The sequence below is a fragment of the Bombina bombina genome, chromosome 3 (assembly GCF_027579735.1).
Source record: "Bombina bombina isolate aBomBom1 chromosome 3, aBomBom1.pri, whole genome shotgun sequence".
NCBI lineage: Eukaryota > Metazoa > Chordata > Amphibia > Anura > Bombinatoridae > Bombina > Bombina bombina.
The window spans coordinates 504,986,830-505,006,112 of record NC_069501.1 but is presented as its reverse complement, the minus strand read 5'-3'; the positions used below and the strand labels follow the sequence as shown (position 1 = coordinate 505,006,112).

The 19,283-nt window shown below is 37.9% G+C and overlaps 1 protein-coding gene across 1 annotated transcript in view; it reads right to left on the bottom strand.

The window, feature by feature from the left end:
• Nucleotides 1-272: 272 nt before the first annotated feature.
• MYBPHL (myosin binding protein H like) overlaps nucleotides 273-19,283 on the bottom strand; it is a 147,070-nt gene continuing 128,059 nt past the window's right edge. The window contains exons 9-11 of the mRNA XM_053706885.1: nucleotides 9,398-9,584; nucleotides 3,894-3,928; nucleotides 273-472 (exon numbers count right to left, since the gene is read on the bottom strand). Coding sequence (XP_053562860.1) covers nucleotides 3,915-3,928; nucleotides 9,398-9,584 — 201 coding nt within the window. The 3' untranslated portion in view covers nucleotides 273-472; nucleotides 3,894-3,914. The remainder of the gene's footprint in view (nucleotides 473-3,893; nucleotides 3,929-9,397; nucleotides 9,585-19,283) is intronic.

Sequence of the window (19,283 nt, the reverse complement as noted above, 5' to 3'; positions counted from 1 at the left end):
CCGTGGACTCTCCTCCCCACGATGGAAATAAAATTATCAGGTAAGCATAATTTGTGTTTTTAGTGGGTAGATCTCGTTGAGCTGGTCATTTTAAAAGTAGATCCCAAAACAAAAAAGCGTGGGCACCCTTGGTCTACAGTATGTGAAGCAGACCAGCAATCCCAGCCTTCCCCTAGGTATAGATTCTTCTGCTAAAGAATTGACATTTTATTCTAACTATAACAAAAATTATGATGAAATAGCAAACAAAAACAAAAAGACTGACTCAAAAATAGTGTGCCAAACATGTATTTATTTGTAGAGCTCAAAAAGGGAAAACAGGAAAACTTTGTAGTGCAGTTTAAACAGGCAAATAATTGTCATATTTTAACCATAAACTATTTATAAACATTGCAATTTTTGTAATTTGGTATTTTATAGTTAATATCACATTCTTGATTGAAGATGAATCAAAAGGCACACGATATCCAATCTAAAATTTTAAAAAAAGGGAATAAAATATTTTTTGTTGTTGATTTCCGGGATATTGTAAAATAAATATACATAACATTACATTCTTACTCACTGGGTCATATTTATCAATATGCGAGCAGACATGATACGAAGTAGCGTATCATGTCCGCCGCACATCGATAAATGCAGACAGCATTCACAAGAACTGCTGGTGTAATGCCGCCCCCTGCAGATTCGCGGACAATCGGCCGCTAGCAGGGGGTGTAAAATCATACCGATCGTATTCAATCGGGTTGATTTCTGTCCGACCGTCTCAGAGCAGACGGAAAAGTTATGGAGCAGCGGCCTTTAGACCGCTGCTTCATAACTTCTGTTTCCGGCGAGCCATTTGGCGCTTGATAAATATGCCCCACTGTCTCTAAAGGCACATAATAGTAAAAAATGAATTTTGCATTAGTGCATTTAAGTTTTATATTTCACATATATAGTATTAGTAAGTGATCTGGTCCTAAATCATTGTTGCCTTTAAATAATATAGAGCATATACCATCACAAATATTACATTATGGGCTAGATTACAAGTGGAGCGCTAATTGATTGTGCGCCCGTTTTATGCACGCGCGATAAATAAACAGCCTTTACAAGTGCTCACGTGAGCTCACGGTAGCAATTAGCGCTTATAAGATTAACCAGAGATCAGATCTCTGGTTAATTTTATAAATATGCCCCAATTGCCCCCAAACTTAAAGTGAATGTAAACTTTCATGAATCAGTGCCCGTTTTTTAAAAATACTATTAGCAGTGTTTTTCTTTTTTTAAATACTTACTTTTTTCTTCAGCAAAGCCAGACCAGCGATCCCCCGCCCACTTCTCATGCTGTACTTAGCGCAACAATGACGAAACCGGCTTCCTCCAATCACGGAGTGGCCTCAGGAAATGTTTGCTCAGGGGTGCACGCCATGATTGGAGGAAGCCGGATTCGTCATTGCTGACGTAAGTACAGAGAAGCTGCCTGCAGGGGATCGCTGGTCCGGCTTGGCTGCAGATAAAGGTAAGTATTAAAAAAAAAAAAACGCTGCAATGTAAACTTTCATGAATGAAAGCGCCCCTGTTTTTAATAGTATTTTTTAAAAGCAGGCACTGATTCATGGAAGTTTACATTCACTTTAAGTGCTAGTTTTTTTTAAATGTAGCTTTTTTTTTTTTTTTTTTTTAAAGTACACTTACCAGTTTTTGGGGGCTAAAGTCGGCAACTGTGGGGTGTTAGAAAAAATGGTACTGAAAAGTGCCTTTACATTTGCGGTCTATGGGAACTGTGTGTTCCCTGTAAATATACTGTATATGTATATGCCTATATACATATATATTTATGTGTTAATGTGTATATACACATAACTCATAAATATATATGTATATAATCATTTACATATATATTTACACTTTGCTTATATCGCTGCGCTACTTACCCCCTTCACTGCGGTAGGTTCTCATGCCATGTGTCCCTGCATGAGAACGAGGCTCCCGTTGGAGTCTATGGAAGCTCGCTCTCGTGAGCTTGGGTTCGCATTGCTGTCAATTTGTAATACCATTACTCAGTGGAGTGCAAATATCCCTTTCACAAAAGCGATATTTAGCACTCCACTTGTAATCTGGCCCTATATTGTAAACTTCAGTAATCAGAAGATTTTTTTCTGGGAATTCATCAATTGGATTTCAGCTTTAAGAGGTTGGTAAGCTGCACCAGGAGCCAAATCAATGCAATGCTAAAGACAAGTAACCCGCTTTATTGGGTTGTGGTTTCAAAGAACTAAACAACCTTTTTATATACAAAAAATAAACCAAAATAAGTGATTTCTCATACATTTTATACTCTTTAGCTGGTATAACAAGTCATTGGAAACAAACTAAGGGAAAAAAACTATTTTACTGTACACTGTCCCTTTAATTTAGAATTACTATGCATTAGCTATTGTCCCAGCCTTGGCACATCAGGATTCCCTCTACCAAAATACTATTATAGCATTCCTCCAACTTAACAATGCCCAAGTTCTAACTTAAAGGGCCACTAAACCCAAAATCTTTCTTTCATGATTCAGATAGAGAATAGAAATTTAAACAACATTACAATTTACTTCCATTATTTATTTTGCTTCATTTTTTAAATATCCTTATTTGAAGAAAAAGCAATGCACATGGTGAGCCAATCACATGATGCTTCTATGTGCAGCAACCAATCAGCAGCTAGTGAGCATATCTAGATATGCTTTTCATCAAAGAATATCAAGAGAATAAAACAAATTAGATAATATAAGTAAATTAGAAAGATGTTTAACATTGCATTCTCTTTCTAAATCATAAAAGAAAAAATGTGGGTGGCATGTCCCTTTAAGCAATATTGACCTCTAATGCCCAATTCTGCTATTTATGGTTTGGGACATTCTATATATTACAATATACATAATCATTAACATTACTGTATTCCCTAATCTACTGTATTGACTCAAGTTTAATTATCCACTTTACCTTATGACTCTAATCCTGGAGCTGACAAATTTATACAAAACATAGAAAAAAGAATCTTGTGGATACAACAATCAGCCAATGAAGGGGTTTTTACACTCATAATTAGTCATTTGCATTAATCCATTGGGTGGTAAATGGGATAAAGGAACAAAGGAAACAAACTTTTATGATATTGGAGCCTTGTTGGCCAAAAGACATTAAGAGGCCCATTTATCAAGATCCTGTCGGATCAGGTCCATCAGACCTTTGTTAAATAGGCCTCTAAGTGTTTGTATCCTGAGAGCTAGGGAATTGACAGTATTTTTAGTAGAGGTTGTGGAAATAATGTTTGTTCTTTTTGTTTCTTTCTACTTTTAAAGTAGATCTCTGAACCTTTGGAGGCTGCTGCGTTTTCATGTATTGAGTTTACAGAGGACATTATAGTACATATTGGTAGCAAACAAACTGCATACATGCACAGATGAGGGGGTTACCAAAAACTTACAACACACAGTAGTGTCTTTTATGCCTTAATGTTTACAATGCCCTCTATTTTGAGGGCATTTGGCGCCCTTTTAGAAAATGAACCAGAGATCGGATGTCTGGTTAATTTTCTGAGCGCTAATTGTAATGGCTGTTTAATTATTGCACGCCTGCAAACTGGAAAATATGCCAATTTGTGGCCGTGTGATAATTTAGCGCTACACTTGTAATCTAGCCCTTAATGTACACGCTTAAATTATATTTTCCCATACTTATGGGTTTTAACTAGCATGCTAGCCAAATTTACTTTATTACAAACTGATTTCTGATAATCAAACTTTTTTTTTTAAACTGTCTTTTTTGTCAACAGACCTATTGATGAAGTTTAATTGCTGATAAAAGTAAAAATAAAGGTACAAAACTTTAATAATGTTTTTAGCTAATTTGAATCTTACTTTGTTCTGGAATCCAACTGGTTATTGTGGTGGCGCTACAAAAAAAAAAAAAAAAAAATTAGATCAGTTCAAATTCAGGCAAATATTCAAAACATTTAGGACCATAATTAGTTCATTTACCTGTTGTGAATGGCTCATAACACTTAATTATTTTTGTTAATTTTACATAAGAAATTAAATATATTCATAACGATGCTGAATATGACTGACCATTTATTTTATAATTTTCAATAAATTGATTTAAAGAGAAACTAAACCCATTTTTTTTATTTCATGATTCAGACAGAGCATGCAATTTTATTTTAAGCAACTTTCTAATTTACTCCTATTATCAATTTTTATTTGTTCTCTTGGTATCTTTATTTGAAAAGCAGGAATGTAAAGCTTAAGAGCCGGCCTATTTTTGGTTGAGCACCTGGGTAGCGCTTGCTGATTGGTGGCTAAATGTAGTCACCAATCAGCAAGCGCTATCCAGAGTGCTGAACCAAATATGGGCCGGCTCTTAAAGGGACACTGAACCCAAATTTTTTCTTTCATGATTCAGATAGAGCATGCAACTTTAAGCAACTTTCTAATTTACTCCTATTATAATTTTTTTCGTTCTAGTGCTATCTTTATTTCAAAAAGAAGGCATCTAAACTTTTTTTCTTGGATCAGAACTCTGGACAGCACTTTTTTATTGGTGGATGAATTTATCCACCAATCAGCAAGGACAACCCAGGTTGTTCACCAAAAATGGGCCGGCATCTAAACTTACATTCTTGCATTTCAAATAAAGATAGCAAGAGAATAAAGAAAATGTGATAATAGGAGTAAAATAGAAAGTTGCTTAAAATGTCATGCTCTATCTGAATCACGAAAGAAAAATGTGGGTTCAGTGTCCCTTTAAGCTTACATTCCCTTTTTTTCAAATAAAGATACCAAGAGATCGAAGAAAAATTGATAATAGGAGTAAATTAGAAAGTTGCGTAAAATTGCATGCTCTATCTGAATCATTAAATATTTTTGGGGGGTTTAGTATCTCTTTAATGACATGACAATAAAAATTAAACTTTCAGATAGAGCAGGCAATTTAAAAAATATATATATTTTTTTTTCCAGTTTACTTCTATTAAACTTTTCTCTTGGTATTGTTTGTTGAAGAGCATACCTAAATAGATTCGGAATGTTTACTCTACTATATAGCAGCAGTGTTTGTGACAATGTATTTCACCATGCTATACATTGTTGCTATACAATATTGCTAGTATATATCATATATAGCAAGTAATAAGAGATAACTATTACCTGTGCAATTTAATAAGTCAGAAGAGTACTCAGTTTTGACACAGGGCCTGCCCATCTTATTCATGTTTAGTTAAATGCTTAAAGGGACACTGAACCCAATTTTTTTTCTTCTGTGATTCAGAAAGAGCATGCAATTTTAAGCAACTTTCTAATTTACTCCTATTATCAATTTTTCTTCGTTCTCTTGCTTTCTTTATTTGAAAAAGAAGGCATCTAAGCTTTTTTTTTGTTTCAGACTCTGGACAGCACTTTTTATTGGTGGATGAATGTATCCACAATTCAGCAAGGACAACCCAGGTTGTTCACCAAAAATGGGCCGGCATCTAAACTTACATTCTTGCATTTCAAATAAAGATAGCAAGAGAATGAAGAAAATGTGATAATAGGAGTAAATTAGAAAGTTGCTTAAAATGTCATGCTCTATCTGAATCACAAAAGAAAAAAAAATGTGTTCAGTGTCCCTTTAACCATTTTGAAACCCCAAAAAAATATTTTGTGATTTAGACAGAGCATACAATTGTAAAATAAGTTCCCAATTTACTTATATTATCAAATTTGTTCCTATGGTATTCTTTGTTGAAGAGATACCTAGGTAGGCATCTGGAGCACAACATGGCATCTAGTGCTCTTGCATATAGGTAACATTCTTGCAAAACTGCTGCCATATAGTGCTCCAAATATGTGCATGTTCCTGAGCTTCCATCCCTGCTTTGCAACAAAAAATACCAAAAGAACAAAGAAAATGTGATAATAGAATTTTAGTAGAAAGTTGTTTAAAATAGCATGATGTGTCTGTCACTTTAAAAAAAAAAAAAAAAACATATAAAAGAGAACACTAAACTACAAATAGACCTTTGATTAGGAATAAAAGTGGGAGGGACCCTGTCAATGTGGCTGTAAAGAGCCAAATAAAAGGTAGACAAAGGGGGAACTAAGATTAAAGGGACATGAAACCCACATTTTTTCTTTCATGATTTAGAAAGAGCAAGCATTTTTAAACAACTTTCTAATTTACTTCTATTATCTAATTTGCTTAACTCTCTTGATATCCTTTGCTGAACAGCATATCTAGATAGGCTCAGTAGCTGCTGATGTGTGATTGGCTCACCCATGTATATTGCTATTTCTTCAACAAAGGATATCTAAAGAATGAAGCAAATTAGATAATAGAAGTAAATTGGGATGGTGTTTAAAATTGTATTCTCTATCTAAATCATGACAGAAATATTTTGGGTTTAATGATCCTTTAAAGCAGCAAAATAATGTTATAGGGGTTATGTATGGTTTTGTGGTGGGGGTGCACTGTTATACTATTGTAGGTTTGTCAGTGGAATTGTGGTAGTGTGGGGGGGGGGGCAGGGATGCTGGTGCAAGGGAAGTGCAGTTAGACAATAGAAAAGTCTGGCATTTTATTTTTAGGTGAATTTTATTTTAGCGTCTAAACCAGAAGGTTGCCAGAGGTGGTGCTGACAGGTGAGTACCCTGGTATTGTGGGCCTTGTGCTGTTACATCAGCTGTTCCAACCCTGATCAGTCGTACGATCAGCTATTATTTAGTAGACATGTGCAACGCTAAAAAAATTCGTTTCGTTTTCATTAGTTAAATAAATAATTTTGTTTCGGCAAATTAGTTTAGTTAAAGGGACACTGTACCCAAATTTTTTCTTTCGTGATTCAGATAGAGCATGACATTTTAAGCAACTTTATAATTTACTCCTATTATCAAATTTTCTTTATTCTCTTGGTATCTTTGTTTGAAATGCAAGAATCTAAGTTTAGATGCCGGCCCATTTTTGGTGAACAACCTGGGTTGTCCTTGCTGATTGGTGGAAAAAATTCATCCACCAATCAAAAAGTGCTGTCCAGAGTTCTTATCCCAAAAACGCTTAGATTGCTTTTATTTCAAATAAAGATAGCAAGAGAACGAAGAAAAATTGACAATAGGAGTAAATTAGAAAGTTGCTTAAAATTGCATGCTCTATCTGAATCACAAAAGAAAAAAATTGGGTTCAGTGTCCCTTTAAAGGGACAATCAGGTTTTATTACATTTCCATGATTCAGATACAGCATGTAATTTTAAACAACTTTCCAATTTACTTCCATTAAAAATAATGTGCACAGTCTTTTATGTTTACACTTTTTTTGAGTCACCAGCTCCTACTGAGCATGTGCAAGAACTCAGACTATACGTATATGCATTTGTGATTGGCTGATTACTATCACATGGTATAGGGGGAGTGGAAATATACATAACTTTGAAATGTGTTAAAAAATAATCTACTACTCATTTGAAATTCAGAGTAAATGCTATTGTATTGTCTTGTTATCTTGCATTTGTTGATTATACAAATCTGCTGTGTTTACTGGTCCTTTAAGTTAAAAAAAAAAAATCATTTCGGAAAATTAGTTATGTTAAGTTAGATCGTTTTTTCGGATCCATTCTTTATTCATATGCATTATTCTATTCTGAAGTTTAGAATAGAGTAATGCATATGAATAAAGAATGGATCCGATTTAATTTAAAGGGACAGTAAACACCACTAACCCATATCTAATATAAAAATTCCTCCCCATACAATCATTATTGACATACCCCCAATAGTGAACAACAGCAGCAGCCATAAATATCCCTAATGTATTCAATGTGTTCTATGTCTCCTCCTCCTCTCTCCACCTTCCTTCTCAGCACTCACTATATTTTCCATAGCCTCAGCTCATTCCCATGGCTTTCAATTTTGTCAACACGCAGTGCGTATGATGTCATAACGCTACTCGCACGGCAATGCACATCGCAATGAGTTTACTGGTCTTCATTACTGGATGAGCAGAGGGAGTGCTTTCAGTAGCAGACTGTGGCCTCTATTTATCAAAGGTCTTGCGGACCTGATCCGACAGTGCGGATCAGGTCCGCAAGACCTCGCTAAATGCGGAGAGCAGTACGCTCTCCGCATTTACCATTTCACCAGCAGCTCAAAAACTAAGATTACTAAAAAATTAAAACTACAATTACAAAAAATAAGAAACACTAAAATTACAAAAAAGAAAAAAAACGGTGATGTCGGGGAACTGCGGTTTAGGGTTTTTTAGATTTAGTTTTGGCGATGTTTAGGGGTTAATAGGTTTCGTTAGTGTCTGCGATGTTGGGGAACTGCGGTTTAGGGGCTAATAGGTTTAGTTAATGTCAGGAAATGGCAGTTTAGGGGTTAATAGATTTATTTAGTGATTTAGTTAGTGTCGAGGAACTGCAGTTTAGATTAGAACAATGAATAATTCAGAATATGAATAAAGAATGGATCCAAAAATTCGAAACTGAATTTTTCATTTTCTGAATTTTTTTCGTGATTTTAGTTATGGTGCCGATAAGGAAATACGAATTCATTCAAAACTAAATTCGGCCGAAACAACTTGCACATGTCTATTATTTAGTGACATGCAAACAGAGAGCTTTCACCAAACAATAGCAATTGCAAAAGTGCAGCCAGTAAAAATAAATACTGTCCTGGATTATTTTTATATACTGGTAACTTTTGGAATAAGAGACCTTTGTCTGTATATTGTCAGATCACATCCCCAACACCTTAGGAGGTGTCTATATATCTTGTTATGTATGAAATATTACTTTATTACTTTCCCTGGTATATGGTTGGAGTTTCCAGTATGTAATTGTTTTTTAGCACAGAGGGCAGCAATATGTTTCCATTCTACATTGTAGAAATATTTTGTTGCCCCAGTTTATAAATCATAAACCTTACAGGGAGATTTCAAACACTCAGGACTAGATTACAAGTGAGACGCGCATTTGTCCCTTTACCAGCGAATGTTAAATAACCACCATTACAAGTGGCTGGTTAAAGCTATCCCTAGCTCACTTTTACACTTATCGCTAAAAATCATTAACCAGAGGTCAGACCTTTAAACAAAATAACACTTAAATACACCATTTGTATTCTTCAAAACCAACAACCACAAACAAATTTTACTTCCAGTACAGAATGACTTACTTTTTTGAAATATATGTTTTTATTGAACATTTTTAAAGAAAATATTAACAATATCCTCTAATACAGCTGGTACAATACATCTGTATGGAACATAGACAATCAATTGTTTGACAGAAATTTCTAGATACAATGCATTACAAATGATTAGGTTCGGCGCTGTAGGCCAATTAATTGGATGGAATTAACATCCATAATACTACTTATGAGAATGACTTACCTTTTATATCAAGTCTGCAGTCTACAGTTGCTTCTCCTAAAGGATTGATAGCTTTACAGGTGTACACTCCTCCGTCAAAAGTGCTGGGTTTGCGGATTTCAAGTGAGCAAACTCCATGATTTACAAGTGACCGATATTTAGGGTCTTCTCTAATTTCCATCTGATTTTTCATCCAAACAATTTTAGGCTGAAAAGTAAATAAATAAAAAGTTCTAAATAAAGGAACATGAAACACAAATTTTTTTTTATGAGTCAGAGCTTACAATTTTAAACAATTAACTTCTATTATCAAATTTCTTTCATTCTCTTGGTATCCTTTATTGAAGAAGCAGCAAAGTACTACTAGGAGCTGAACACATCAGATGAGCTAATGACAAAAGGCATATATGTGCAGCCACCATATAGCGGCTAGCTCCCAGTAGGGCATGGCTGTTTCTGAGCCTACCTAACTATGATTATAAAATAGAAGTAAACTGGGGATTTGTTAAAAATCACATACTCTAAGGGGTAGATTTATCATAGTGCGAGCAGACATGATACGATGTAGCATATCATGTCCGTTGCACATCGTTAAATGCTTACTATTTATCATTGCACCAGCAGTTCTTGTGAACTGCTGGTGCAATGCCACCCCCTGCAGATTTGCGGCCAATCAGCCGCTAGCAGTGGGTATCAATTAACCCGATGGTATTCGAACGGGTTGATTTCTGTCCGCGGCCTCAGAGCAGGTGGACAACAGGGGCATCAAGGTCCATACAGCTCGCGCGGAAACAGGGGCATCAAGGTCCATACGGCTCGCTCAGAAACAGGGGCATCAAGCTCTACAGAGCTTGATAAATCGGCCCCGTAGTCATGAAAGTTTAATTTTGACTTTACTGGGTTTTTTTTAAAAGGGACACGAAGCCCCAATTTTTTCTTTCATGATTAGGATAGCGAATACAATTTTAAACAACATTCCAAATTACTTCTATTATCTAATTTGCTTAATTCTTTAGGTATTCTTTGTTGAAGAAATATCAATGCACATGGGTGAGCCAATCATACGAGGCATCTATGTGCAGCCACCAATCAGCAACTACTGGGCCTATTTAGATATGCTTTTCAACAAAGAATATCAAGAGAATGAAGCAAATTAGATAACCGAAGTAAAAGTTGTTTAAACACACAACACTACAGAAAAAAATAAAATAAAATGTAAGTAAAAAAATACATAAAAAGGGGTTTTATAGGTACTGGCAGAAAGCTGCCAGTACCTAAGTTGGCGGCACTTGTTTGAGGGGGGAGGTTAGAGAGCGGTTTGGGAGGGATCAGGGAGGGTAAGGGGGTATCCTATCCTGCAAATGTTTTTTTTTAATAAAAAATAAATTAAAAAAGCTTTACATATTTATATTGGCCAGTCTGCCAATACTTAAGATGGGGGTTACCAGTGGGGGGTGAGGGAGGGAATCAGGAAGGGATCAGGGGTGGGAAGTGTTAAGTGGGAGGGTAATCTCTACACTAAAGCTAAAAACATAATTTATGTAAGAACTTACCTGATAAATTCATTTGTTTCATGGTGGCGATAGTCCATGAGCTAGTTACTGATGGGATATACATTCCTACCAAGAAGGGGAAAAGTTTCCCGAACCTCAAATGCCTATAAATGCACCTCCCACTTCAATCATACCTCAGTTTAATGTATAGCCAAGTTAGTGAGGTGTATAAGAAGTAAAAGCATACAAAAGAGGAACAGGATAAATAATTTGCTTTATACAAAAAAATCATAACCCCCCGCTGAGAAATTAAATCCCAAAATTAAGGTTTCTTAAAAATTAAAAAAAATTAAATCATAGGCACTAGAATCAAACTGAAGAACCTTTCTACCAAAAGCTGCTTCCGAAGAAGCAAAAACATCAAAATAGTAAAATTTAGTAAAGCTATGCAAAGAAGACCAAGTGGCTGCTTTGCAGATTTGATCAACTGAAGTTTCATTCTTGAAAGCCTAAGATGTAACAACTGATCTTTAAAATAAGCTGTAATTCTGTGAGGCAGAGATTGTCCCGCCTCCAAATAAGCTTTGTGAATCAGAAGTTTCATCCAAGATGCCAAAGAAATGGCAGAGGCTTTCTGACCTTTTCTGGAACCAGAAAAAATAACAAATAGATTGAAAGTCTTTCTGAAATCTTAAGCAGCATCAACATAATATTTCAAAGCTCATACCACATCCAAAGAATGTAAAGATCTTTCAAAAGTATATATTTAGGATTAGGACACAAGGAAGGAAAATTATTTCCCTATTGATGTTGTTAGAATTCACAACTTTAGGCAAAAATTTAAACGAAGTCCGCAAAAAAGCTTTATCTTGATGGAAAATCAGATGAGACTCGCAAGAGAGAGCAGACAATTCAGAAACTCTTCTAGCAGAAGAGATAGCCAAGAGAAATAACACTTTCCAAGAAAATAGTTTAATGTCCAAATAAGGCATAGGCTCTAAAGGAGGAACCTGCAAAGTCTTTAATACCAAGTTTAGACTCCAAGGTGGAAAGATAGATTTAATAACAGGTTTAATAGTCAAAGACTGTATGAAACAGTGAACATCATGAAGATTATCAATCTTTATGTAAAATAAAACAGAAAGAGCAGAGATTTGTCCTGTCAAAGTATTGGCAGACAAACCTTTATCCAAACCATCCTGAAGAAACTGAAGAATCCTAGGAATTCTAAAAGAATGCCAAGAATAATCATGAGGGGAACACCATGAAATATAGGTTTTCCAAACCTTGGGATATATCTTCCTTGAAACAGGCTTACGAGCCTGTATCATAGTGTTAATCACCGAGTCAGAGAAACCTCTATGACTAAGGACTAAGGGGCATATGTATCAATGTGCGAGCGGACATGATACAAAGTAGCGTATCATGTCCGCTGCACATCACTACACATCGATAAATGCAGACAGCATACGCTGTTGGCATTTACCATTGCACGTATTCGATCGGGTTGATTTATGTCCACCGCCTCAGAGCAGGCGGACAAGTTATGGAGCGGCGGTCTTTAGAAAACTCGCCGGAAACAAGGGGCTTGATAAATATGCCTCTAAGCATTCAATTTCCATGCCTTCAAATTTAGAGATTTGAGATCCAGATGGAAAAAGGGGCCTTAAGACAGAAGGTCTGGTCTTAGAGGAAGTGACCAAGGTTGGCAACTGGACATTCAGATAAGATCCGCATACCAGAACCTTTGAGGCCATATTGTTGCTATCAGAAACACATAAGATTGTTCCATTATGGCCTGGAGAGGTAGTTTCTGGGAAGTTTCTTGTTTAGACGCGAGGCCATCAGATCTATCTCTGGAAGACCCCACATCTGCACAATCTGATAGAACACATATGTATGGAGAGACCACTCGCCCGGATGTAGAGTTTGACGGCTGAGATAATCTGCTTCCCAATTGTCTACACCTGGGATATGAATCGTAGTGATTAGACAAAAGTTGGATTTGGCACAAAAAAATATTAGAAATACTTCTTTCATTGCTAGGGGACTGCGAGTCCTCCCTTTGATGATTGACATATGCCAATGCTGTGACATTGTCTGTTCTCTCTTTAATAGAGGCCAAGCCTTAAGAGCTCTGAAAATAGCATGGAGTTCTAAGATATTGATTGGTAACCTCACCTCTCGAGGATTCGAAACTCCTTGTGCTGTCAGAGACCCCCAGACAGCTCCCCAACCTGTGAGACTTGCATCTGTTGTGATCAAAGTCCAGGTAGGACAAACAAAGGAGGCCCCTTAAACAATAAGGTGATGGTTTAATTACCAAGTCAGAGAGAGTTGAGTGTTGGGATTTAAGTATATCAGTTGTGATATATGAGTATAATCCCTGCACCATTGGTGCAACATGCAAAACTGTAGAGGTCTCATAACGAGCAAAAGGAATCACAGCCGATGGTGCAATCATGAGACCTAAAACTTCCATGCACATAGCTACTGAAGGGAATGATATATACTGAAAGTTTAGACAAGCTGAAACCAATCTCAATTGTCTCTTTTCTGTTAGGAAAAGAGTAATGGACACTGAATCTATCTGGAAACCTAAAAAGGTAACCTTTGTCTGAGGAATCAGGAAACTCTTTGCTATATGGATCCTCCAATCATGTCTTTGAAGAAACAACAGAAGTTGTTTCGTGTGAGATTCTGCTAAATGAAAAGATTGAGCTAGTACCAAGATATCGTCCAAATAAGGAAACACTGTAATACCCTGCTTTCTGATTACAGATAGAAGGGCACCTAGAACTTTTGAGAATATATGGTGCTGTTGCAAGGCCAAATGGAAGAGCGACAAATTAGTAATGCTTGTTTAGAAAAGAGAATCTCAGAAACCGATAGTGATCTGGATGAATCAGACTGTGTAAGCATCCTGTAAGTCTATTGTGGACATGAAGTGACCTTGCTGAACAAAAGGCAGAATAGTCCTTGTAGTCACCATCTTGAAAGTTGGGACTCTTACAAATGATTTAAAGTTTTCAGATCCAAAATTGGTCTGAAATGTTTTTCCTTCTTTGGTACAATGAATAGATTTGAATAAAAACCCATTCCTTGTTACTGCTGTGGACAAATTCCCCTGAAAGTTCTAGATCTGAAACACATTTTGATTCTGGTACATAGGTAAGAAATCATCTTCCCAAGGGAGGTCTTACCCCTGAGAAATTGTATTCTGAATCCACTGATTTTGGACAGAGTCTGTCCAAACTCTTTGAAATAGCTTTAGTCTGCCTGATTTGAGGGCCGCACCTTCATGTAGGTTTAGGGGCAGGATTTGGTTTCTTATAAGGCTTGGTATATTCCAATTCAGAGATGGTCTCCAATTAGATCTAGAGGCTTTAGGGGAAGGAGTGGTTTTCTTTTCTCTATTCTTACTAAAGGAACGAAAACAATTGATAGCTTTAAATTTACCCTTAGATTTCTTGTCTTGGGGCAGAAAAACTCCCTTACCCCCAGTAACAGTGGAGATAATAGAATCCAATTGTGAACCAAAAAGATTTTTACCTTGAAAAGAGAGTGATAATAATCTAGTTTTAGACACCATGTCAGCATTCTAATATTTAAGCCCTAAAGCTCTTCTAGTTAGAATGGCTAAATACATATATTCGACATTGATATTCACAACATTAAAAAAAGCATCACAAATAAAATGATTTGCATGTTGAAGTAAAAGAACGATGTTAGATAATTCAGGATCTGAAGACAACTGCTGTGCTAAACTGTCCAACCAAAAAGTAGAAGCAGAAGCAACATCAGCCATAGATATAACTTGTCTAAGAATGTAGCCAGTATGTAAATATGCCCTTATATGAGTGGAAATAGCCCTAACAAACTTAGGGACTGTTTCCCAAAGCTCTAAATTAGCCACAGCTAAAGGATACCATTTTGTAAACCTAGAAGAAGGGTTAAAAAAGGTACCAGGTTTAGACCATTCTTTAGCAATCACATTAGAGATAGCATCTGGAATAGGAAATACTTCAGGAGTAATAACAGTAGTCTTAAATACAGAATTAAGATGATTACTAGCTTTTCATCAGGAGGTTTAGACTCCTCAATTCCCAAAGTAAACAAAACTTCCTTTAAGAGAGAGCGAATATATATTATCTTTAATAAAAGAGAGGATTTGTCTATATCTCTCTCTGAAATGGCGTCCTCTAAATCAGAGGAAACCCTATCAGTAGAGGATACATCAGTATGCTGAAGGTCAGAACTTAATTCACTAGGTTTAGTAAAATGTTGCAAACCCCTTTTAACTTTATTTGAAGGTGGAATAGCAGTCATTGTCTTCTCTATGGCTGCAGCAATAAAATCTTTCATTTCTGCAGGAATGCTTTGTTCATTAGACTGAGATGCAATAACACTGGGTGCATTTATGAAGCAGCGGTCACAAAGACTGCTGCTCCATAACCTTTCCGCCTGCTCTGAGCAGGCGGACAGACATCGCCGGAAATCAACCCGATCGAGTATGATCGGGTTGATTGACACCCCCCTGCTGGCGGCCCATTGGCCGCGAGTCTGCAGGGGGCGGCATTGCACCAGCAGCTCTTGTGAGCTGCTGGTGCAATGCTGAATACGGCGAGCATATTGCTCGCCGTATTCAGCGAGGTCTGGTGGACCTGATCCGCACTGTCGGATCAGGTCCGCCAGACTTTCTTAAATAGGGGCCATTGTCAAAACAAGAGCCACATAATTGAGCTGAAGAATTTAGATCAGCTTTTTCACAACAAACACACTTAGCTTTGGCAGAAACGTATTCAGGCAGCTCAAATCCTATGGTAACATCTGAGGCAGATTCAGTTTGAGACATAATTGCAAAAAACACATTTCTATTACAAAATAAAAAAAAATAGATTAATTCTGCAAATTTATATCCATAATCATTTATATATTTTATATTTATATATATATATATATATATATATATATATATATATATATATATATATATATATATAAAACAGGCTTGAGAGAATGGAAAACTGAGTGAATAATAATTAAAAACATAATTTATGCTTACCAGAGAAATTCCTTTCCTTCCTGGCAGGGAGAGTTCACGACTTCATTCCTTACTGTTGGAAAATACAACACCTGGCCACCAGGAGGAGGCAAAGACACCCCAGCCAAAGGCTTAAATATCCTTCCCATTTCCCCTATCCCCCAGTCATTCTGCCGAGGGAACAAGGAAAAGTAGGAGAAACATCAGGGTATAAAAGATGCCAGAAGAAATAATATAAAAAGGGAGCCACCCATCCAAAAAATGAATTACATGCGGGGTCATGGACTCTCCCTGCCAGGAAGGAAAGGAATTTATCTGGTAAGCATAAATTATGTTTTCCTTCCATAAGGCAGGGAGAGTCTACGACTTCATTCCTTACTTTTGGGAAAACTATACCCAAGCTCCAGAGGATATTGAATGAATAACGGGAGGGAACAGAAAAAAAGAGGCAGACCCTATTGTAAAGGCACCCGAAAGCTGTTTCAGCCGAAGCAAACACATCAAACTTGTTAAATTTAGAAAAAGTGTGTAAGGAGGACCAGGTAGATGCCTTACAAATCTGATCCATTGAGGCTTTGTTCTTAAAAGCCCAAGAGGAAGCCACTGCTCTATTGGAATGAGCTGTTATCCTCTCAGGAGGCTGTTGGCCCACTGTCTCATAAGCTAAACAGATGACACTCCTTAACCAGAAAGATAGAGAAGTCGTAGTAGCTTTCTGCCCCTTACGCTTCCCCGCATAGATGACAAAGAGGAAGATTGTCTGAATTCCTTAGTAGCCTGAAGATAGAACTTCAAGGCATGAACCACATCTAGATTGTGAAGCAAATGTTCCTTTGCTGAAGAAGGATTAGGACACAAGGAAGGAACAACAATTTCTTGATTAATGTTATAATTCTACACCATCTTATGGAGGAACCCTAGTTTAGTTTGTAAAACCGCCTTATCAGCATGAAAGTCCAGATAAGGGGGATCACATTGAAAAGCAGAAATCTCAGAAACTGCGCGCAGAGGCAATAGCCAACAAAAAAAGAACCTTCCAAGACAACAATTTAATGTCAACAGTATGCATAGGCTCAAACGGAGCCTGCTGCAAAACACTAAGAAGAAAATTGAGGCTCCAAGGCAGAGCCCCAGATCTGAACACAGGTCTGATCCTAGCCAGAGCCTTAACAAAGGACTGCACATCCGGAAGCTCAGCCAATCTTTTGTGAGGTAACAACGACAGGGCCGATATCTGTCCCTTCAGGGAACTAAGAGATAGACCCTTCTCCAGTCCATCCTGGAGAAAAAGATAAAATTCTGGCAACCTTAACCTTATGCCAGGAAAAGCCATGCTCTTCACACCAGTACAAGTAAGTCCTCCACACTTTATGGTAGATAAGACGAGTAACTGGCTTACGAGCTTGAACCAGAGTGTCGATAACACTCTCAGAAAACCGTCTCTTGGCTAAGACTAAGTGTTCAATCTCCATGCAGTCAGCCTCAGAGAAACTAGATTATGATAAACGAAGGGACCCTGTATCAGCAGATCTCTGCGACAAGGTAATCTCCACTGAGGAGATGAGGACATCCTCACTAGAACTGCAAACCACGTCCTTTCGCTGCCATCTGCAATCTGCAATCAGAATCACAGATGCTCGCTTCTGCTTGATGCAAGCCACCACACGAGGGAGAACCGGTAATGGAGGAAAAAGATATATGAGTCTGAACCTCCATGGTACTGATAGAGCATCTATCAATTCTGCCTGAGGATCCCTCAATCTCGACCCGTACATGGCTAGCTTGGTATTGAGGCGGGATGCCATGAGATCTATCTCCGGTGTCCCCCACTCGCTGCATATCTCTGCAAACACCTCGGGGTGAAGAGACCATTCTCCTGGGTGAAAGGATTGCCTGCTGAGGAAGTCCACTTCCCAGTTGTCCACACCCGAAATGTGGATTGCTGACATTGTACATTTGTGAGTCTCCATCCACTCTAGTATCTGAGATACTTCCCTCATTGCCAAGGAACTTCTTGTTCCCCCTTGATGGTTGATATAGGCAACCAAGGTTATATTGTCTGATTGTAATCTGATAAACTGGGACGAACCCAGAAGGGGCCAAGCCTTCAAGGCATTGAAGATTGCCTGGAGTTCCAAAATATTGATCGGAAGGGAGGACTCCTTCTGAGTCCACAGACCTTGTTCCTTCTTGGCACCCCAAACGGAACCCCAGCCGGAAAGGCTTGCGTCCGTAGTCACAATCTCCCAGGACGGTCTCAAAAAGCATGTGCCTTGGGACAGATGATCTAGACAGAGCCACCAGGAGAGTGAGTCTCTCGACAGGCTGTCCAGCATGATCTGTTTAGACAGATCTGAATGCTCACTGTTCCATTGTTTCAGCATGCATAGTTGTAAGGGTCTGAGCTGGAATCTGGCAAAAGGAATGATGTCCATGCAGGACACCATGAGTCCGATTACCTCCATACACTGAGCCACTGAGGGTCTCAAGGAGGCCTGGAGGACAAGACATGCAGACATTAGCTTGCAATGTCTCTGATCTGTGAGGAATATTCTCATGGATATGGAGTCTATTTTAGTTCCCAGGAAATTAACCCTTGTACTTGGAGTAAGAGAACTCTTTTCCAAGTTTATCTTCCATCCATGTGATCGAAGAAGATTGAGATGGTGCTTGTACCAAGATATCGTCCAGGTAAGGTGCTACTGCAATACCTTGTGTTCTGGCAATGGCTAGAAGAGCCCCCAGAACCTTTGTAAATATCCTTGGAGCAGTAGCTAGGACAAACGGAAGAGCTATGAACTGGAAGTGCTGGTCCAGAAAAGCAAACCTCAGGAACTGAAAATGTTCCCTGTGAATCGGGACATGAAGGTATGCATCCTTCAGGTCTATTGTGCTCATAAACTGTCCTTCCTGAACCAGAGGAAGAATTAACCGTATTGCCTCGATCTTGAAAGAGGGAACCCTCAGAAACTTGTTTAGGCACTTTAGGTCCAGAATTGGTTGAAAAGTTCTCTCCTTCTTTGGAACCACGAAAAAGTTTAAATAAAACCCCAAACCTCTTTCTGCTGTAGGTACCGGGACAATTACTCCTAGAGAGGAGAGATCCTGTATGCAACTTAAGAAGGCAGCCCTCTTTTTGGTCTTGTTGAAAGACTGGAGAGTAGGAATCTGCCTCTGGGCGGATGAGACTTAAATCCTATCCTGTATCCTTGAGATACAACCTCCAGGACCCAAGGATCCTGTACATCCTTGAACCAAACGTCTGAAAAAAGAGACAGTCTGCCCCCTACTCGTTCCGATCCCGGATCGGGGGACGCCCTTTCATGCCGATTTGTTCTTGGTGGGCTTGTTAGCCTGTTTGGACTTCCAA